This window comes from Chaetodon trifascialis, chromosome 15, assembly GCF_039877785.1.
Source record: "Chaetodon trifascialis isolate fChaTrf1 chromosome 15, fChaTrf1.hap1, whole genome shotgun sequence".
In the NCBI taxonomy this organism is placed as follows: domain Eukaryota; kingdom Metazoa; phylum Chordata; class Actinopteri; order Chaetodontiformes; family Chaetodontidae; genus Chaetodon; species Chaetodon trifascialis.
In genome coordinates this window covers 20,767,844-20,789,876 of record NC_092070.1, presented here as the reverse complement: position 1 = coordinate 20,789,876, position 22,033 = coordinate 20,767,844, and the positions used below count along the sequence as shown (strand labels likewise).

Sequence of the window (22,033 nt, the reverse complement as noted above, 5' to 3'; positions counted from 1 at the left end):
ATTGGTTTATTCTGCCTTCTGGAGGCCTGTTTGCGTCAGCCTGCTTGATGGTAAACACCTAACTTCTGCCAGATTTTTGAGCATTCCCTTAAAGGAGCGGCGTGGTTTTTAACATGGATAAATCATTAATCTCAACATGCCTGTGTAAAAACAAGCAGGCCACCGTTCACAGTGAATTTTTAATCCCACTCGTTATGAAACACTAAGATATAAATGGGCACAAACTGCAAAAATTAACAGCCCGACTCAAACATCTGGACTCCTTCTCTCCATCCAGATCTGTCAGCAAGCTTCTCTGCATATTATTCTCCACGATAACAGAGTGAAATCACTTAATCACTGGCACTTTGCTCTTGCAGTAGGGATGGCTGCGCCACATGTCCAGCATCCACGCCAGAAGGATGGAGAGACGAGGAAGAGGAGGGAGACGAAGGAGGGGAGACAGGAGAGAGAGGGAAAAGAGCCTGAACCCACTGTCAGCTCAGTGAAGCAGAGAGGGAGGGAAACACACGCCGACATGGAGACGATTCGCTGCGAGTAACACACACACGCGCGCACACACAGGAGCACGTTGATTCAAAAAAAAAAAAAAAAAAGCTCTGTTCTTTATTCATGGATCTATAAACCCAAAACATCCACACCAGGCACGGATGCTTTACTGTACATATGTGGGCTGACACAAAACCAGCTGAACCGAAGCACGTATTTATGTTTCCGCGGCACGAGCTACAGCATTTAAGAAAGTCTAAAAATACCCGGAGCAGACATGCGGGACGCGCACACACGTCCACGGCCCGCAGAGAGGCTGTGTGGAGCTGAGGACACGGCAGGGCTGGCTGCCTGAGGGAGTCAGCAGAAGGTGAGCAGAGATAAGGCTGTGTGATTGTGACTGCATGTCAGAGAGAATCTGCACACCACAACAGTTCAGCACTCCCTGTGCCACACACACACACACACACACACACACACACACACACACACACACACACACACACATAAACACACACATAAACACACACCCACAAACTTTTATACATGCAGTCTGCATCACCTGCAGCAGTGTACCAAAGCAGGGAGTTTCAACAACATGCAGCCCGGGTGTACGATGAGTTTCTGGTATATTACAGGATTTATTAAGCTTATTCCATTCTTGCCGGTCTGCTGCACCCAAGCAACCCGACACATCAGGCCGATGACAAAGGCGGAATGATAAAACACAAGTTGCACTTGAACGCACAGCAGGGCTGCCTGCTGACGCGCATGTGTGCTCGGCACAGGAAAGGAGCAGTTTGCAGTCCAAAAAGAAATCGGGGACGCACAAATAAAGCCGAGCATTTCATCGCCAGCTCCTGCTACATATCTGATAAAAAGCTGCAGAACTGGGAAAGCTTTGTTTTGCTCTGCTTTGACCTGCTGCGGTCAGTCTGTAGTCTTTTGTTTGTGGAATAAAGAAAGGGAGGCACTGCATGAAATCAGTGAAATCACTGAAGGCTAGGCTGAGCAGCCAGTTGGACAGCTCCATCTCACCGGCTGCCTCTGCTGCAGACTGAACACGCTGAATCAGGCAAACAGCCGCTGATAAGGGCTGATTAGATCCAACAGTGCCAGGGCCTTAAATGCTGTGGAGTGGGTGTGTGTGCGCGAATGAATGGATAAATATTCTTGTGCCTTGCGTGCAGACACACATGCACATGCAACACACAAAACCATAAGGATCCGTGTTTTTCAGTTTGGACTCATGGGTGGGTTACGGGTGAAGAAGTTCTCACCAAAAAGCAGGACCTAAGCACTTTGTGGGTGAATGCTAAAACTCAATTTTCAGGCTGGAATAAGCGCCGTTCTTATGTGCTGATCTCAGGCCAGGGCCACGCTTAAAGAGATAAATCTGAAAACAATGTTAAAAGCTGAAAGTTTTCCGCCAACGCCGGCATTTTCAGAACAAACATGGAAAAGTTTCGCTGCTCACATTGACAAAAAAACCTTAAATGTCCTCCTTTATCTCCTCTTTTTGCAAACAACAAAATGCTGCATTTACACTTTTAACAATCGGCGCTGACGACTTGCTGCTCTCCTCTGTGATTGTTAACTCTCCGCTTCAATAGAGACATGTGTTGTTGTTGTTGACACATTGTTTGTGCGTCTATTGTCAGATGAAGCACAACTAAAATAAAGCAGAAATTTGATTGACTGTCATTACGGCTGCCTAACAAATCCCTCAGTTACTGCGCAGAACTCCAGAATTAAATCAATACTTCATACTCAGGCAGACTTCTGACAAAATAAAATGGAAAAATAAGTCAATAACAAAACCCTGAATTAAGCGATCACAGGAAGAATCACAGGCAGGAGATGAAGGCCTCTAAAAATTACTGTCAAGTTGATGCATGTTGGTCAAAAGCTGTATGTCGGTTACTCTTTAGGTCATTAATATGGGCTCTGTGTACTTCCAGATTTCATCATTGTGCTTAAATGCTGCACTTTCCTGATCAATCTCGCTGGGTTGGTGCAGATGCAGGTCCACCATGTGTAGCCTTCATTGTTTTAATTTTCACTCACTTGTCAAAATTGAGAATTATGCCAATTTCCTGAAAAACTGCATGCATATTAAACTGAGTCATTCTTGAATTTAAGAGAGAGGAATCATATTAAGCTGCTTTGTTTCTATCAAGTCATTTTAGCCCATTTGAAGCAAACATCTGAGGGGCACTGGAGGGCTTTATACTGGCATATGTGCAGTCCCTCTCAATCAAATAGTCTCCATTTGATTTACACATATAATCCCTCGCTTCGTTAACCCCAACCCTTAAGCACAATGAATTACAGCGTGAAATTCACTGTTTCCTTCCAGTGAGAGGACAGTGTGAGGACAGCAGCATCCCATCCATCTCTTCCAAGGACACAGACACAAAGAGAGCCACTGATGATCACCAGCCTTGGCTTTAAACTGCTCAGTGTCATAAAACATTTAAAGGAAAAGAATCAAAAACCTCGCATTTGGCTTTCCACGACAGGTACGACGGTTCAAGGCACCTTTCGCTCGAATATAATGGGAAGGACAATGAAATCGACATAAAGCTCCGAGAAAAGTAAAAACAATAAAAACAGGCTGATGCAACCAGCTCTTCCTTCTATAGCAAAGCAAACAAAGGAGATAATAAAGCGTCATTTAAATAAACTGCGTCACCCTACAAACACTGGAAAACATCAAACATTGTTATCCAAATAAGTCATCCATTACTTTTCAAAGGACGAGAAGAGGACGATACTCTGATCACTTCAGCCATTAAAATAATCATCTGCATCAACACTGCATAATCTACCACGCGAGGGGGTTTACAAACAGCCCTTCCTATTGCACTGCCTTGCTCAAAGGCTTACTGACTCCACACAGACTCCTCCAACCACGTGGATGTACCGCTGAGATGATCATTTTCAGACTTTACCTTGGAGTTTGTTTAAATGCTGCCGAGCTCTTTCACAAACGGAGACGCACGCACACGAATGCGCAGACACAAACGCACACGCATCCAGCTGAATTACCTGCGAGGCCCTGTTGGCTGTCGACAGTGTGTGTTCCTGGAGGGCAGATGAAGGCCATGGTTAACTCAGACAGACGTCTTCCAGCTCGGAAAACCTGCTGTGCTCAGACACAATCACCATGTTTCTCAGTGTCAAGATTCAGCTCGCATGTGACCCCTCAGTCAAGCTGCCTCTGCTCACACGGCAATTTGAGCTTGAACTGGGTTTTCAAATTGTTATTCCTGTTTATTTCTTTGTTTTAATGGGTGTGGGAGCTCACTGCCTGCCTGCATACTTTCATACTTGTGTGTGTTTAAGTGTATGCTGCGTGTGTTCGCATCCATCCATCCTGGCAAAGGCTGAAGAAAGAGCAGGAACGAGTCAAACTTAACTGAGAGCCCGAATCCCCCCCCCCCCTCCCCTGCCCCCCCCCGAGCAGAATCCTAATCGAGGCTGTGACTAGACTGACAAAATGTCCAACTTAACTCCAGCCACATCACTCCCAGGAACACAACCATCAAACACAACCAGCACTTAATTAGCTTCTCACTTGCTGACTTCACTCGGCTCTGCTCCACTTGTATGTGTGTGTGTGTGTGTGTGTGTGTGTGTGTGTGTGTGTGTGTGTGTGTGTGTGTGTGTGTGTGCGTATGTGTGTGTCCTCAGCCCAAGGCTCTGTCTGGACACATTTCAGCAAATAGAATCCAATTTGTTTAACTTCTATTGAATACAAGTAGGGGGGTTTGGCACACAGAGGCTGGTGACAGAGGACTGTGAACAGTGTGTGGGATTCTGTTAATGTGCATGGCGCTCTTGTGCTAAACAGGGTTACAAAATCCAGCAGCGGAGCACTTGAGCCAGTGCTCAGCACTTGTATCTGATGTTGCCACTATAGACAAAGTGGTCTGCAAAGCGGCGCTCCGTGCCTACCTGTGTTACTTGGCATCTTGCCGTTGCTGATCTGCTTGAGCCTCTTCTGGTGGGACTTGCCATTGTAGTGGATCTGGGCCTGTGCCGGTGAGTTGAGTTGGATGTTGCAGACCTCACACAACGTGTAGCTCCGCTGCTTTCTCTCTCTTTTGGGTCTGTGGAGTGCAGAGGGCAGGGTGCCCCCTGGTGACTGCTCGTCCAGTACTGCACCCTCATCCTGGGCTTCGCAGCAAGGCTCGCCGTCCGCCTGCGCTCCCAGCCCGGCGCCGAACCCCCTCCTGTCCAGCTCTGCGCTCGGCAGAGCTGACGGGCTGAACGGACGCTTCATACCTGTGACAGGAGAAGAGGACGGGATAAGTCCAAGAGGAAGGACTACACAGTGGACAGGATGAAAGGCCAGTATCGCTTAGGGGTTCATGTTACAACTCAGGTGTCAGACCACTTCATGCACAAATGTTTTTTCAGACTGCACCCGTCTGATGGATGGAGCGTTAGCATGTGCAGTGCAGCAGTGAGGCCGTGCGTGCTGTCTCCTGTAGATGGAGGTATCAGTGTCTGGCCAGACCCAGATCACCCAGCGTACAAAGCCAGCCTGTTAAAACCTGATAGCTGCAGAGAACACACAGGCAAAAATACCCCTGATTCCCAAAGCTTTGGAGCAGTGTGGAATCCGACCCTGCTCTTGTCTGATGTAAGTCACGCTTGTCAGCACCCTCCAAACAACGTGACACCTGCACTGTGCACGCACACTCATGAAGACATCAGAGAACAAAAGGCAGACCGGGCACAAACGTGTACATGATCACACCGTACAGTGAGAGGTCCAAGCGGCGGTGGTCCTGGGGTGCAATGACGCACCACTTGGGGGAGACAGAGTGCTGCAGTGTGACTCTCTGAGGACCGGCGAGGCCCCTCTGTCAGGCCGCCTCACTTGTGATGACTCCATGCCTGCTTGCTGTCTGTGCACGCCTGCAAGCCAAAATGCTGCAGCAGTGTGCCTCTGTGGAGGATCTCAGCCAAGCGGTGCCTGGATCGGATCGGCAAACAGAAAAACAACCTGGAGTCTGGAGCTTATGAAACAGCTCTGATGACGTTTGCTGACATTAAGGTTCAAATTAGAACGGCTGAATTCCAGAAACAACAGCTACTGTAGTAGATACACAAGCATGTGGGAGCCTAACCTGCACACTCCTCCATCTATCTGTAGAGACGTGTGCTCTGGCTGACCTGGGTGTTGTTGGGGGTTAACAACAAAGCAGGACGGGCATATTGAAAGAGACAAACAGGCAAAGTGACATTTCTGTCAAAGAAAAAAAAGGCAGCTGCTTGAGCACCTCAGTTTTTCCATGGAGGGCTTTACGGTCAGAGAGGAAGCCTTCCCAGGATACACAGTCAGAGAGAGGAGCCGTTTGTTTCATACGCAGCTACTGTCTCTATAAATAAATGAAAAGGTGAGTCTACAGTAGCTCTGCGAAGGATTGAGACATCACCACCAGAAAAAGTCCCTCAAATACACCCAGCTGTGCATTTCTGCTGCTGGCTTTTTGCCTCCGCCTCAAGTTATTTACGTAAACACCCAAATCGTTCAAACACACACACACACACGCACGCACACACACACACACACACACACGCACACACAAAGGCCAAAGTGGAGGCTATGATGCATACATACCTGCATGCATGAAAGGCACACACACACATGCGCACACACACACTCCGTGAAAAACACATTAGGGCAAGCAGCCTCCATGAAAGCAGCTATTCACGTTGCCAATCTGGGAGCACTCAAGAGGCTCCATCAGATGTTTTCTCAAAAGCTTTGAGCAATGCTGCTCTCTGGCACTGAATGAAGAAAATCTCTGTGGTCCTCAACCACGCAACCTCCTCACACTCCTGCCAAACTACGCCGCTAGCCGCCCCAAATTAGCATGGTTGTAAAAACAAAACCATCAATGAGAACACAACACACAGAGTTCGTCACAAGCTTGCATGAAGAGGTGTTTCTTTGTAGCGCATGAAGCACATATAACAGACCATCTCAGGGTAAAGCAGGTCCAGTGTCCAGCCTACAAATGCAGGTCCGAACTTCATTTTGCCATTTTGCGATAAGCTTCAGTCTTTCTTCCTCCCATCGTAAAAACAGCACATTTAGCTTTGGATGCTAGCAGCGGTTTCTGTTTTTTCACATTTCTTAAGCTTACCTTGGAGATTCTCTGGATATTTATGCAACATGACACAAAAACTGGGCAGAGTACAGAGCGGAAAGTATTTTTACCCGCTACGCCATCTGCATTTTGAATGTGAGTGGCCTTGTTACAGAGCTACGGGAAAACAGTGGCACGAGTGTTTTAAACAGTACCTGGGCTTTCTGGGGTTCATTCCGGTACAGTTTTGTTCATGTTTTCTGAATCGGTTTGTAACTATGAACGATGGGGTCTGACATCAAAAGTTGGAGCCATTTTTGTTATTTCAAATTGTGTTTTTCTGTTTCTTTGAAGGGGGTGGACCTCACTTGGATAACATCCAATCAAATGTGATCAAACTGCACCCACACAATCCTGATGAAGGAGATAAGGTGACTTATAATTCCTAAAGGTGTTTTTGCAACTTCAATTGCAATAAATGTTGCGAAAAAACACATGAACAGCCTTCAGAGACTTTAAAGACGCTTGCAGCTTGAGGTAGAGGCTGTGTGAGACAAGAGTCCATGCTGTGTCTACACACACAGATCTGTAGACCGATGCAGGGCAGGAGATTGTCAGGGGGTAACCCTGGGGGATGTGAGGGAGGGCAGGAGGCTCTGCCAGCCTTGCCATGTCCGCTGTTTCCGCTGTCTGATGTGCCCCTCCGCCTACACCTCCTCCCTCGGCACATGGGAACCATCAATCACAGCTGTGATCTCGCTGAAAGGCCCGGGCTCACCCAGCATACCGGCTCGGCAATAAAAACTCTATTTATGATCTTGTGTCTGCCGCTCACTGATCCTGAAATACTTTCGCACTTCTCCCCAGCTCAAACCAGCTCCAACCACTGGCCCACCGCGATGAGCACCCCCACCCATCCACTGTGGGCACGGTTGGCATCGGGGCGTCGGTTGTTCCCGGTGCAGGCACAGACTGGCCTCCAGATGGACCAGTACAAACACTGCGAGGACGTTAGCAGCTCCTAAATCACGCTGATGAGGGGGGGGGCACTGACAACAAGTGCAGGCCAACGGGCAAGTCAGTGGGACAAAGGCACATGTGCACAACCCTCACATGTGCGCGTGCCTCGGTACAGTTACGGGCACAGTTGCCCTCAGATTCTGTAAACAAGGAGTAAGCAGTTCAGCAAACATGCACAAATGAACAGAGGCATTTAGACTTGACTGAATTCATCCCCTGCTGCCCAGAGCACACGGACTGACCTCAGCAATCCAAACAAACACAATCAACAAAAATGAAATCCAATCAAGCGAACAAGCAGAGCAGCAGCCAGGACACACATACATATTCTGTGTACACTGCCTCTGAGGAGATAAACACAGACAGGCGCAGGAAGGAAAAGGTAGTGAGCGGAAAAGACTCCAGACTAAGACTCCAGTCAATAGTTAGCATTCCTCACCATTAAGCGGATTTGACAGTGAGGGATGTAAGCAATATGACTGCAGGCGAGGATATTCTCCATCCCTCTCTGACACGTATCAGGCGGCTGAGGAGCCAAATTTTCCTGACAGTCAACCAGAGCTCAGGGCAGTTCACCACGTCAGGTCAGCGATGGCAGAGCGACGGAGTGGAAATACGGGAAAGCGAGAGATTGGTGAAGGGAGCACAAAGGCGACGGTATAATTGCCATTATCAAAGTATCATTATTGTCATCACCGCTGCATTGTCGTGACTGCAACTACAGAGCGGGCTGAGGCCTTTGAAGCTCCACGTCTTTGTGTCCAGCGTATCAGCGTTGATTATGTAAAGTCCAGGCTGTGGCTCTCTAATGAGTGTAATTATACAGGAATCAGTACTGCGTTTATTGAAAAAGAGGCATCGACTGCTGTGCGGCGGGCTGGGAGTCGAACGCTGCGCCCGAGTGTTTGCGGTCGCTGTCACCCCGAGACCGACAGTAAATAAAAAGCAGTGGCACATAAATTGATGTGTTTTCTCTAATCTCTGTTTGCAGCAGTTCTTTGGTAGCGTATAGGGAGGGCAAGTGTTCAGTGTGTGTGTGTGTGTGTGTGTGTGTGTGTTTGCTTGTGTGCATGAGTTTGCATCAGTAGTAAAAAAAAGAAATGTTTCACCAGGGGAAATTTACACGGCATCAGACTGATCCTATCAGTTGGGCTGTGCTGCATATGTGTGTGCATGTGTACGCCTGTGCAGGTTAGTACACACATTGGACAGAGGGTATTAGAAAAGATAAAAGAGCAAGAATTTAGAGCAGAAAAGAGGGATTAAAGAACCTGACTAACAAAGAAGGGCCAGTTTACTGTATGTAACAAGTAAACAAGCCTGCACACCAATTATACACGCAGCGTCTGAAGACGCATATCTGTTCCGTCGAACACCTCGATGGGAAACACATGCAAAGCTGAAGAACTCAAAGGATCATTTTGGCCTGTTTGGAGCTAACAGATTAGCTAATGAAGACTGCTTAGATGCTCGCTGCATGTTGTGTGGTGTCATGTCGTTCTAAATATTCAGTGCAAATTAGAATCAAGTGTTATATTCATCATTGTGTGGCTGTACTGTCTATTTATGTTGGATGATAGAATCTGCACTGACAAGATGAGTCAGTCATTAGTGTGTGAGGTATGTTTTTGTGTCAATCCCTTCAGTGTTTTTCGCTCTGGACCAAAGTATTGGATCTAAAGAGGTCAAGCTTCAGCATCACCTGCAGCATACAGAACAACTGTATGGTTAGAGAGACTTCATTAATGAAAGCCACAAGCCAAAACGCATTGGCCTGACAATAAAACTGTTCTTTATATGGCAGGTGTTGCTGGAGTTTCTTATTTATTTTGACTTCTTTCGCTTCCCCATGCAGCTGAGAAGTAAGCAAAGTTCCTCCTCCTCTGCTTCAGAAGCACTGGATCCACAGACTAAACGTCTGGCCAAGGCCCCTCGAGCCGCTGCTGGCCTGGCTGTGACTGAGGGTCTAAATGCACACGACACTGTTCGGTTAAGATGGAGATCTTATTTGTTGTTCTTATCTGATTGAAGATTTAGGTTGAACATGTTCGAGCTCCAGCACAGAGACGGTGTCCACTCTGTCCGAGGTCAGCTGACTGCAGCAGGTGTGCACGCAGTCTGCACACAGTCCCATATCTCCCTCTCTCTCTCGCACACGGTCTGTTTGTCTTTGCTCTTCATCCCTCACTTCTTCACTTGTTCTCAGACTCGTATATTTCCACAACTCCAACATGCAGCCTCCCGGGAGCAGCTATTAATGTGTGCCGGATGGTCTCAAATTGTGTGAAAGACAGACTGTCGCTCTTTGAACGTGGTTGCGTGTAAGCACGTACACAGTTGCATATTTATGTGGCTGCTTGTGCAAACATGCACGCCGAGGATGAAATATTTTTCACATTTTCCATGTGCTACTATGGATTGTGTGCCTTCATAAGTACATGGTCGATAGCCTTTACATGTGTGCTGCCCTGTATGAATGGCACTGAATTGAAAACCCTCTTTTGATGTAACAAAGAAGAATAAAATTGCAGAATAGAACTGATACACTCAGGCACAGCAAACAGGCAATCTTCCGGCTATGTTTTCTCTGGAGTGCCGTTTAATCGCTTTTTTTAAACTGGAAAAAAAAAACAAACTGCTCAGCATGTAAGCTGAAGTGGTACTTGATTGAACGGCGTTGAAAGGATTGTATGAATGGAGCCTTATAGATGTAGCGTGTGAGTTATTCAACAGCACGAGGAGAAACATCTGCTCATCTGCCTGGAAGCATATGCGTGTTGCTGTTTGGCAAAATCAAAAAGGTGTAATATATGTATCTCTTAACGAACTTTAATAACTATCTAATTGGCATGTATCTAATCCCAGAATCGTGAGAGATCAACTGGATGCATATCTTTCAAGTCCTTCAGGCTACTTAAGTGGTCTGCGACAGACTCCAGTGTAGCTGAGCACTGTTTGATTACGATAATGACAAGAAAAAATGGGCTGCACATAATTAGCTCAGATGTAAAAAATACCAACATTCCAGTCACAGGAGCACCTGATCCAATATTTTTTGCGTGGTGAGTATTCATTCATTTCTTTTTCTTGGGCTGTTACCAGTGTTGTGCCTGAACGCGTTCATTGAACGATAGTTCATGAACTCGTTCATATTTCAGGCGAACGTGAACTGAACGTACTGTATTACTGCCTGATGAACGTTACTGTGAACTCGTTCATTCTGGTGTCTGTGAACGGCACGCTCTCTCAGTTTAACTTCATTCAACAGGGTGCCAGATTTCTACAGAGCCTTCTGGGTGAAAACCCGGCTAAAACACACCGTAAACAGGCCTTAAATGTAGAGCCGTCAGTGTCGCATCGCCGCATGCGTCATCAAAACAAAAAGCAGCATGTAGGTGTCATTTAAACGAGTTTTATGACAAGGTCGGTGAGGATGGGAAAAATCTTACATTTCTGTGCAAGCTTTGCCCGCCGGCTTTCAAAAAGAAAATCTGCACTTCAGTCACATGAGGTGAAAGCTGCAGCTGCTACTCGTGTGGACTGAGTGGACAGCAAGAAAGCGTTAAAGCAGCAATGGGGAAAAGCTGTCCCCTCGATGCTAATGTAAACCCTGGTTGGATAAGGATTCAAAATTGGATATGAAGATGAAATCTGACGCGTAGTTACAGTTTAAAACGGATTAAATAATTGCTGTCTGTGGTTCTATATGAGCTGTGGCAATAATTTAGAAAAATAACAGCTCGCAGCAACAAATGGAAAAAAAAGAACTATGAACTAGTTCATTTCTAGAACAGTGAACTTAGTTCAACATTTTGAACTATGAACTGAACTAGTTCATTTTAAAATTTGTGAACTGAACTTTGAACTAGTTCATGTAGAAAGTGAACTTTCCCAACACTGGCTGTTAGCTTCTTTAACATCTCACAAAGGCCTGTGTGTCCTGCCTCTCTCTACGATCTTCTTATTAGATTCCATATTTCAGCAGACTTCGCTTCCTGTGCTCACGCCTCCGATCTACAGATTTCAATCCCAAAAACCAGCTTTGACAATTTGCAAAAAAGCGCACAGCCGCTGCACCGAGCAGCGCGACTCCATCCAGTGTGGCCGTATTCATCTTCCAACCACAAAAAACAGACCAGTCCAGTTTTTGCACTACTATCCAAACATCCGTCTGCCTCAAGCCTGCTAAAGATAGCCCGTGCAGGAAAACAGGCTCATATTTGCCTTGTTCACATTTTACCACAAACTCAACTGGGAACGGCCCAACAGGAGTAACCGCAGACACTGGGAGAGGTTCCATACAACACTAGATATACTTAGACATGGCTCAGCCACAGTCACAACATACACACACAATGCACAGTCAAGCAGCTGCCCACACACACACAGATGAAGACATAAAACCGTCATTCCCCCGTTGTGCAGGGAAAACCTTTTGGATGGCAAACGGCTTATCTAAGAGGTGTTTATTTTACAGGCTGCTTTGGCCGGAGCTTTTAACCTCCTGTTAGCTCCACAAACGTCAGACACGCTCCCGTGGCAGACGTGAGCTTCGGTCAAAGCAACGGTAACATCTGAAAGACGAGTTTAATTTGTTCCCAGCCAGGAATAAAACCAATTAATATCTTAATGGGTGGCTGTCTTTATCCCAAGAGGCATCTGCTGGCCGAGGTGCTGCCAGTGGTGTTTGGCATATGCTGAGATATTTGGATGACCGGATTCAGAAATAGCATCAAGGACGTTTGCCACCGCTGGCTTAAACATGCAAACAGAATCACTCAGAATATTAGGACTGACTTGCACTGGCTTCCTCTTCACTTGCTTTTACTGGAAATCATGCCAGAATGTGTTTACATGAACTTTGATTTAAAGCATAAATTTACAGCCATCGATCTCAAGATACAGATGCTGTGAGGTGTCTGAGAAATGGGATTAATTCAGAGCTGACTAGACGTAGATTTTGCAGGGAGAGTAGATAGATGTTTTGCTGTTAGATAAGAGACTCTAATCCTGCATATATTTAAAAAAAAAAAAAGATAGGCTAAGTAAGACTGATGTGCCTCTATCAACTCATCTCCTTCTCGAAACACCAATGCAATTATAGTCGTGTATGCTCCAGCAGTTATCTGCAGAAGCCATCCAGGCTCCCACACGCCGCTGACGAAACCATGTAATTTTCCTACACGGCTTGTGTGACAAACAGGTATTGCGTGCACTCTGCAGACAACAGAGGCGGCTGTGGCCTGGGTAGCATGACTGATGGAGACGGGAGGAAACAGATTGCCTTCAGGACAGAAGAGACGAGGAAGAGGGATGGAAGCTGGGCACAGGTGCGGCGCCGCTCTTTCACGCCGCTGAGATCGAGCACTGAAAGCGGCTTCTTAAAGAACTTCCCTTTCCACTCGCGCATTCCTGCGTGCACGGCATGCAGTGTCATCGCACGGAGGCGAGCGCACTCCTCCCTCCATGTAAACATGTTGTTCCACAGATATGTTTTAAAGTGGGTAGATGATTCTAACTCTTCAAAATAAAAAGCACGCCACAGTGAATCAGCTGGCATCTGTGGCTAACAACCGCCTCTGGTCTGCCTCTCTGACGAAGAGACAGCAGACGCTACCTCACACAGCTTCTTGTAAGCCATACATAACCGAGGAATCCGCCATGTTTTGACCGCAGAGCGACCTAAACACATTCAGACACCTCAGCTGGCAAAGAGAGGGAGAGAAAGTTAAGGGCCCCTGCTGTCATGGCAGCATTACAGCCATGTTCGTCTTTTCCAGCAACACATCACTGCACAAGTCAGCGCTCGGCTTTAAATCTGTCACAGCGGGTTTAAAACTGTCACTGTGACGCTTTCACAGTCCAACCTCTGGCGGCAGCCTCACCTTAAAGGCTTAAGATGCTGCAGTTTGAAAATTATTTCCAAAGTATTATTTGAAGCATGCTGCTTGCGATCGATTCGAGAAGGCAAACTTTACTTGCAAAGGACACTGTCATGTAATTAAGACCTGCAATATCGGATTTTTTTGGCCACTTGGGGGCAGCAGAAACAAGCTGTGAACTGTGTTTGCCATAACTTTTATATTGCTTATTTACACTTTAAGTTCTGGAGCATCTACAGGACAAATAAATTCACCTGCATCAACTTAATTATTGACAAATATCAGCAACAGCTTCATCAAACCTGTATTAGTGTTTAGATATTTTCACTTATAGAATTTTAACTGATAATTGAAAAGATGTCTGTCCTTGTATTTTGTTTTTTCTGTTATTCATTATCAAGAAACGCAGCGGCCACACCTGTGCAACAAGCATCCTGCATGAGACCTGCCGACCTGTTTTCTCTCAACAAATCAGAAGCAGCACACGGTCGCCTCCTCACTCCCGCCTCCTCCACGCTGTAAACACGCATTTCAGAATGAGCTCCACCGTGACGCGGACGCTGTTTCTCTCATGTGTCCTGCCCAATTAAAAACCCAAAAACGTCCACTCGATTTTGAGCTGCCAGTTTCAACTCATCTTGTGTTCTTCTGTTTTCCACTCACTGGATCTACCTGATGACACCTTCGAGGGAGGAGGCGCCTTCGCTGGTGCCGGTGCTGCTTACAAACACTCCTAATGAGCCGCTTCTTTTCAGCGGCGTGGCGCATCGAGGCCCGGCTGGGGAGAGTTGTAATTACTGCGAGGATTTGATTGTATTAGCCTCATCGCTACCTGTCCTTAATGACATTAGCTCTGTAGGAGGAAATTCATTAGACACAGAGAGCTGAGTCGGTCTCCCTCACATGCGGTTAGACACACTGACAAATTGCTTGCTCCATTGTAAACAAATGTAATTTAGCGAGGGAGGTATTTATGCAACAAGCGCGCAAACATCAACTCCACAAACTTCGACTCGAGGCATCTGGCACCCAAGTTTTACGAGAAGGGAGGCAAAACGGGGAACACGGAGGAGCTGCGGTTTTAAAATGAGACACGCGACATAAAACTGAACGTATGCACGTTCCCGCAGACGAACGGACGCGCACTTCATCAGCGCTGCAGGAGGTGGTCTCAGAGGAAAAACCAAAGGCAGAGCCGTCCCAGGAAAGGGAGATGAAGAGCACTGCTGCTGCTGCTGAAATGCTGTTTCAGCATGTGGGCAGGCGAGTGTGGTTCAGCTGCACAGGGCTATCTGTGCGTGTGTGCGCGCGTGTGTGTTGTGGCATCTAGGAGTGAGTATCCAACCGTATTATCCAGGGATCAGCTATGGTGTTGATGCTGGCATGCAAGCTGTCCTTGCCAATAAGCTGCCCCTGCATCCATCAGTCCCCATCGCACTCCCAGTGCCAGCTCCAACAAGAGGAAGGATTATCTGCCCAGAACTTGGAGTACTCGTTATTTATGTTGCCATGCTACTCACAGGGACACACAAAGAAGAAAAAGAAATTACTAGAGGGGAGGCAATATATATATATAGATGGCGGGAAGCTGAGCGCAGCGACTGAAAGTGGCACAAGACGAATGATAAAGAGAGTGGGTTTGACATACGGCGCATGTACTCTGCAAATCTACATGCAAGAAAAATACTGTGTAATCCAAAGCAAGTGCTCTAAAACAATAAAAAAAGTCTGACAGCGGGGTAACAAAAGTGAGTTAAAGCTGCATTTCATCCACAGAGAAACGTTAGCAGCCATTTGGAGTCATATTTCAGTCACCTGATGAATTTAAGTCCAGCATTCAAACTTCTTTTAGTTCCGTTTGGTTCCACCACCAACTGCTGAAACAACATTTAGCTGCTAAATGCTCCACTACTTTAACTTCTGTTAAAGCTGTTTGGTGCTGTGTAGGTAGATTTTTTGCTAACAGCTGCCTTCAGTTGCCAAAAACTGGGTTGACATAGCAGAGCTGCAGGCCTGAAGACCAAAACAAACAGCCAGAGGAGACTAAAATGGCCACATAGAGCTGAAGGAAACTGCAGAACTGAACACTGTCCAAGAAAACAAAAACAAAAAACAGAAATCAATTAGTTAAAACAAGATTATTTCTTTTTTAATTCATCACATTATAAGACTCGATATCTTAAAGCACAACTACAAATAAAGATCTGGAAGCTTTAAAACAACACATGCATGACTGACAGTGAGGAGCCTCAGTAAGAAGCTGTGACACAAACATGGATTCACACTCTTCCCCACACCTCCATCACATTGTTCCGTGCAGGTCTCCAATGCACCAATTATTGTAGCTGGAATTGTGTTTTTCCCCCTGACACGGGCGTATTTAACAGCAGAGCTGGAAAAAAAAAGTTGTGTCCTCTTAAAATAGGACTTGCTCACTCTTGTTTTAAGATCTGCTTCAAGTCAACCACATTATATATGCAGTGATCTTAGATTAGAAGAATGAGCCTTTAAGAGAAAAGAAAGAAACGCAGCATTATCACTGCCTGTCTGTCTGTCTAAAAGGTTGGAAGGATTACTGACCTTTCATGGGAAAAATAAGGTTTAATCATGCTAAAATAAGACATGGACTTCTTGAATTGCCTTTTGGCGGTGTAGGCAGAGCAGAGAACATCAGGTGAAAGGAGAACAATGCTGTAAAAAGACTGACGCGGTGCATAAAAGCTAGTGACGCATGCAGTCCCTGCTGAGTTCAATTCAGTTGGACCTATAAACACATTAACACTGGCCACTGCCACAGAGCTCCCACGGCACACACTACTGTATATCACCATGCATCTCGCCCACCACAAAGAAACGCCAACATATGCACGTCGCTGCCCTCACGCCACCGCCGCCGCAGCAGCTGTCTCACAATAACGCTCGCCTTTACAGCTCTTTGATCATGAGGCTTTGCCATGTCTGCATCTCTGATTTCATCTAATCCAATGATCTAATTTGGTCTAATCTAGCTTTACCTAATCCAGATCTTTTTGTCAACAAGTCCTTAGCAAGGGGATCTATTAGAGTTCAAGTGTGAAGAATGAGCTGCTGGCAGCTACAAATTTGTACAAGCTGGAGAAGGCTTTGCGGATTGAAGCCATTTGTTCTTAGCAAAGAAATACTTAAAGGAGCTCGTTGATATTTTAGATCTCCATCATAGAGAGCAACACAGCCATTGTTCAACACAGCTGAAGTATTTTATGCAAAGACAAAACTGTGCCATCAGAAGTAGGCTTCTCACATCTTGCACAAGTTTCCCCAGGCTTCTGCTGCATATGCATGGCGGAGGTCCAATCAGGTCGTATGTGAGCGAGTGGTTGAGCCTGTGCTCCTACTGTGGCATCCTCGCCGCGATCGACGGCGTCAGCGCGGCAATCAGAGCGAGGCTGCACTTCGCTGCCCCTGCAGAGACTCTGAAAGTACAGGCGGAGATGAGGAGCGGTGGGAGCGAGGGTGCAGGGTGAATGGCACCGGACACCATCCACGCCAAGTCTTTGATGAGGAAGTGCGTCGGCTTTGTTAACCCTCTGAGTGACGCTCTGACGGAGAAGACTCCTTCCATGTTTGGACGCTCTCCAGAAAAGGGCCATACGCATGGTGAGAGCCCAAGAGCGAGACGCGTTCACACATTCACAGGAGTCTGGGACAGCAGTGGTTGTGCCGTGATTGATAAAGCAATTACAGAAACACACACGCGTGCACAGCTAACACACCAGACGCTCTGTGACGTCAACAAACTGCACACTGTCGCACAAGACAAGCACCCTGACCTTTGACCTCCAGCCAAACGTCGCCTCTTTCCATTCACTTAGCACATCGCACACTAACTTCACGGGGGGTCTTTGCGCATGTTGCCAATTTCCTATCTGATGTGAGAAAGTCAAGGGACCCATTGAGGCGGGGCTCAGAGGAGACCCCCGAGGAGAAACTCTGCCACGTGCACGTGTGTGTAATGAATTAAAGTAGCGCTATGAGCACCAGCTGGATTTGACAACACACACCTCCACGCACCAGCACACACGACCTTCCTCCTCCCTTTTAGCAATCGCTGGCACATCTTCCCCTTATTTCTATCAGCGCACATTAGACCCCGAGGAGCCTATTAATGCTGCTAAACTGGGCTAATTATGTGGCAGACACTTTTACCATTGAGAAAATGAGCGCGTACGAGAAAGCACACTTTTGCCTGATTGTGCACGACGTGCGATAATGTCTGTGGCGTCATCGGCGGCTCTCATAGGAAGTGAAGTGAACCAATCAGGTTGCCACTCACAATTACCGGGCTATTAATAACAAAACACTGCGCCGTTGCCTCCACAGCAGCCATAACCGCCAAAATGACTCCAGTAGGAAAATAGTTTTATCACCGTATCAATTATTCAGCACTTGGCAGTAAACAGAATTTGCATGCTCTTTATGGCTGTACAGACAATTCACTGTTGGTTATGTGTCTGTTTCCTAATGTATTTTGGGATAACAGCTAGGATCAAGGGCCCTCTCCATCACTGTCTTAGCGGCAGTGACAGAACCAACTGGAGCTCATCGATCACACAATAAACAACTGCAGAGGAAGAAACATACTAACAGCTATTTAGGAGCAGAGGATCGACTTCTAGTAGTCTGACGAAAGCCCAGCAGGTGTTGATGAGCAAGTTTACAGGCCGGGCACAAACGTACAGGACTTACTGTACTACACAGCCTGCCCTCGGAGGTGGGTAGACTAGAGATCCATCCATCCATTATCTATACCGCCTATCCCTTTCGGGGTTGCGGGGGGCTGGAGCCTATCCCAGCTACAATGGGCGAGAGGCAGGGTACACCCTGAACCGGTCGCCAGCCGATTGCAGGGCCACATGCAAGGACAAACAAACATTCACACTCACATTCACACCTACGGACAATTTAGAGACATCAATTAACCTAATGAGCATGTTTTTGGTCTGTGGGAGGAAGCCGGAGTACCCGGAGAGAACCCACGCATGCACGGGAAGAACATGCAAACTTCATACAGAAAGGCCCCGCCTGACCCGGGGATCGAACCGGCAACCTTCTTGCTGTGAGGCACGCGCACTACCTGCTGCGCCACCGTGCAGCCCTAGAGTAGAGATGAAAATGCAAAAAGTGGTTTAGTATAAAACCTGCAATAACTGGCATGTTTGTTGAAGGAGAGCAGCACAATGAGACAGATCACGTCATTAGTGATGGAGTACATCTTCAAAGTAACTTGGCTGGCTACCAGAAGTTTAACACTTCAGTGGGTCAGTGTGACTCTGGGCCGTTGTTGTTCCACACTGGCTATTACACAGGATACGCTCTTAGAATAGTGTGATGGATCAGCGGATACAGTGGTGACAAGTGAGAATGTCACTGGGTGCCAGCGCGGCACTATACTTAGGTGCTGTGTGATATATGGCTATACAGTTACCCTCAACGGCGGCATTAGCTTAGTGCGGCTCAGATCACCGACGAGCGCCACTTAAAAATCAGCACCCACCGGCTAAACTCTGATCACCTCCCAGCCTCGCGCCGGGAGGCAGCCGCTCGCGCCGTCCGGTTTGTTTTGATCGATTTTTTTGGGATTCGCTAGAAAAGAAATTCAATTGTTGGATCTAATTTTGACTGCTGAGCTTGATGCCCCGATGGTCACACAGAGAAACAGACAGAGGGTAAAAAAAATAGATAAGAGAGAGAGAGGCGGGGGGGCTTCGGCCTTGCCTTGCTGCCACAGACTTCAATCTCTCTCCCCGGGACAACAGCAAACCCTGGAGCTTAAAACCCTCCAGGCCACCTGGCACGGGTGGATTATCGCCTCGTGTTAGACTGATACTGTATATGTTTTATTCACTATCAAGCATCGGTGTGACAGAGCTGCCATGAGGAGGAAGAGAGCAAAGACTTTTTCCTTAATCATAAACTCTCTATCATCCATCCCACAAGATTTCTGTCTCGAGAGAAGTACGACGGCTTCTTATCATGTGTGGGCAGAGAGTTTTGAAAGCCGGTGAAAAGTCGGTGAAGTTTGGCACGAGTCTGTCGGCCCTCCAGATGTGCGCACAGGAAATTCAGCGGGAGTAATGACAGCATCCTCCGCACCTCTCCTGGTCCAAATTAAAAGGGATCCAAAACCTCCTCCACCTGCAGCACAGTCTCCTTTTTTAATGAGCTTCTCCATCAACATCATCAGCGAAGATGTTAATGCTAACAGCCTGAGGCCATTCAAAGACCATGGGTGGACTCTTTTTAGCCACGGCCCATTTGCATATCAGTGGGATCCACAGTGGTACAGAAATGTGGTGAAATGTGCCAAAAACCCCATTTCTGTCTCTGACTTCTCATTGGCTGAAAGGACGTCTGCACATTGTACTTTAACAGAGGAGCATACAGTACTGACACGCTGATATATTCCTTTTGAACAAACATCAATCTGTACACATGCTACGTGCTAACATGATTTATTAAAAATGGATGGATTCAACACCGCCTGCCCTTCAGACTCCCTCTTCTGTATTAAAGTCTGGGCACACCAGAAACATCAATCAGTGGCTCTTAGTGTAATATTCAGCTGTAGAGGCTTGGCGATGCAGCGAGCACTCGCAGGGATAGTTGGTGAACTATTGTAGCTGGCAAGCTCTCCGCCAACACGCGAGCCAGCTGGGACGAGCTGGCACGAGTCCGCCACGACGGCTCCGTAAGCTTCTTGTTTTCTCTGTACTTGTGTACTTGGCCGTGGCATTTTGTTTCCAGGATCGAACATCATCTCATTCAATAAAGAGCTGTACTGAAGAGAGAATTACAGGCTTGATAGCTCAGTCAACAATGGGACACAATTCGTGCAAAAGACATTGTTATACAATTACCATGACTATCTGCAGACCACTGCTGTTTGCGCAGCAGATTATGCTCCAACAGTATATGTTATGCTTTTTACATGTTCTCATAGTTTTCAGTAGTTTTGTACCCCTGCATTCATTTTTAAACACTATCTTGATATTTTTTGGACTGTGAGAAACGATAATTCGATCCTTCTTTATGTCTTTATGGTTCTCTGTTCCCTTGAATTCAAGGGTCAAAAATCAAAAGCTCTGCTCGTCGTGAAACATTTGGCAGATTTGCCTCACAGGGAAATCCATTAATCACAGGTATTTCACTGAAATGAGTCGATTTTGCAGCATGTCACAGTTTTAGATGCGTGTAATGCAGCCTATCAAGGGTAACCCTTACAAACAATGCACATAAAGAGGTGGGAAATTGTATTACACACACACACGCAGCACAACGTTTCAGAGACTTTTCCAGCTCGATAAGTAAGCAGTGAAGACTTTACTCTCCTGATCTCCTTTGTGTCACAAAAACTAGATTCTCTTACAGAAAAGATGAAGGAAACACCCTAATATAGCGATTTTTCCCACATTCTCACGAAGCGGTGAGTTAAATTTGCTCAGTTTCTCTTTGTAACATCTTGTGTTGGAGGCATCTCTTTCTTTCTGACCGTCACAAGTTTGTTCTCCCACGGTCGTTGTAGCAGCTTGAATTTCTGACAGTTACAACAGAAGGAAAAAAGTCGAAACTTCTTAAACCGCCCCTGCAGTATAATCAACTCATCTGCTGCCCATCCATATGCTCATTATGTTCTTAACACTCATTATTCTGTCTAAATATTTGCTTCTGACCAGACCTCGTTTCACCGAGCTGGCTCACAGCCTTGGCTCTATTTACCATTATTAAAAAATAACTAAAAATCAGTGTTCACATTCATCAGCGGGGACCAACAGAGCGGCACAGATCACAGAGCGAGGACGGCGAAAGGTCACCGTGTGAGACTATTGACACAAAACGAGCACCGCGATGATTATGATGACTGTGGCTGTCAAAGTAATCACTAAAATGATGATGATGATGATGGGACAGTAGTGACAAACTGAGCGCCTCTTCACCCAAATGGACGTGAAAAGAGCTCCACGTGTTCACCATGATGACCTGACTCACAAACAATCTGTCCACAGACCGGGAGCACACACTAATTCATCAGCAAATTATGTCATTATCACTCCATTACTCATGAATTCATTCAGCCATCATCCCAGGTTGGAGAATGGCGGTGTGCCGCCATTACAGCCTATTTTACTCTACAAATGATAACAGCAGCGGAGGTTGCTGAATGAGGAGAGAAATGAAATTTCCTACACCAAATGGACCGGCAGCTAAAGACGAGAGACACTCTGATTGTGTCTCTCCATCACGGAGAGAAAGGAGGCGGCGAGAGAGCGAAAGGGCTGGTCCACACACACAGGTGAGACAGCAACGAGATGCCATCAAACAGAGACGTGGAGCCGGAGTGGTCCGGGAGTGACGAGCAGCTCTGATTGGCTGCAACAGATGCTGAACACACACACGCACACACAAGGAGGCTAATGATGCGTGAAAGAGAATTACCCCTCTGCTCCACAGAGGACAGTCACTCTGCTTGTTGCATGGACAACACTTATTTCAAATGAC

At 46.7% G+C, this 22,033-nt stretch overlaps 1 protein-coding gene across 2 annotated transcripts in view; it reads right to left on the bottom strand.

Moving 5' to 3' along the window:
• znf385c (zinc finger protein 385C) overlaps positions 1-22,033 on the bottom strand; it is a 116,242-nt gene that overhangs the window by 69,749 nt on the left and 24,460 nt on the right. For both annotated transcript variants that reach the window (XM_070981228.1, XM_070981229.1), the window contains exon 2: positions 4,450-4,779. In XM_070981228.1, coding sequence (XP_070837329.1) covers positions 4,450-4,777 — 328 coding nt within the window. In that variant the 5' untranslated portion in view covers positions 4,778-4,779. The remainder of the gene's footprint in view (positions 1-4,449; positions 4,780-22,033) is intronic.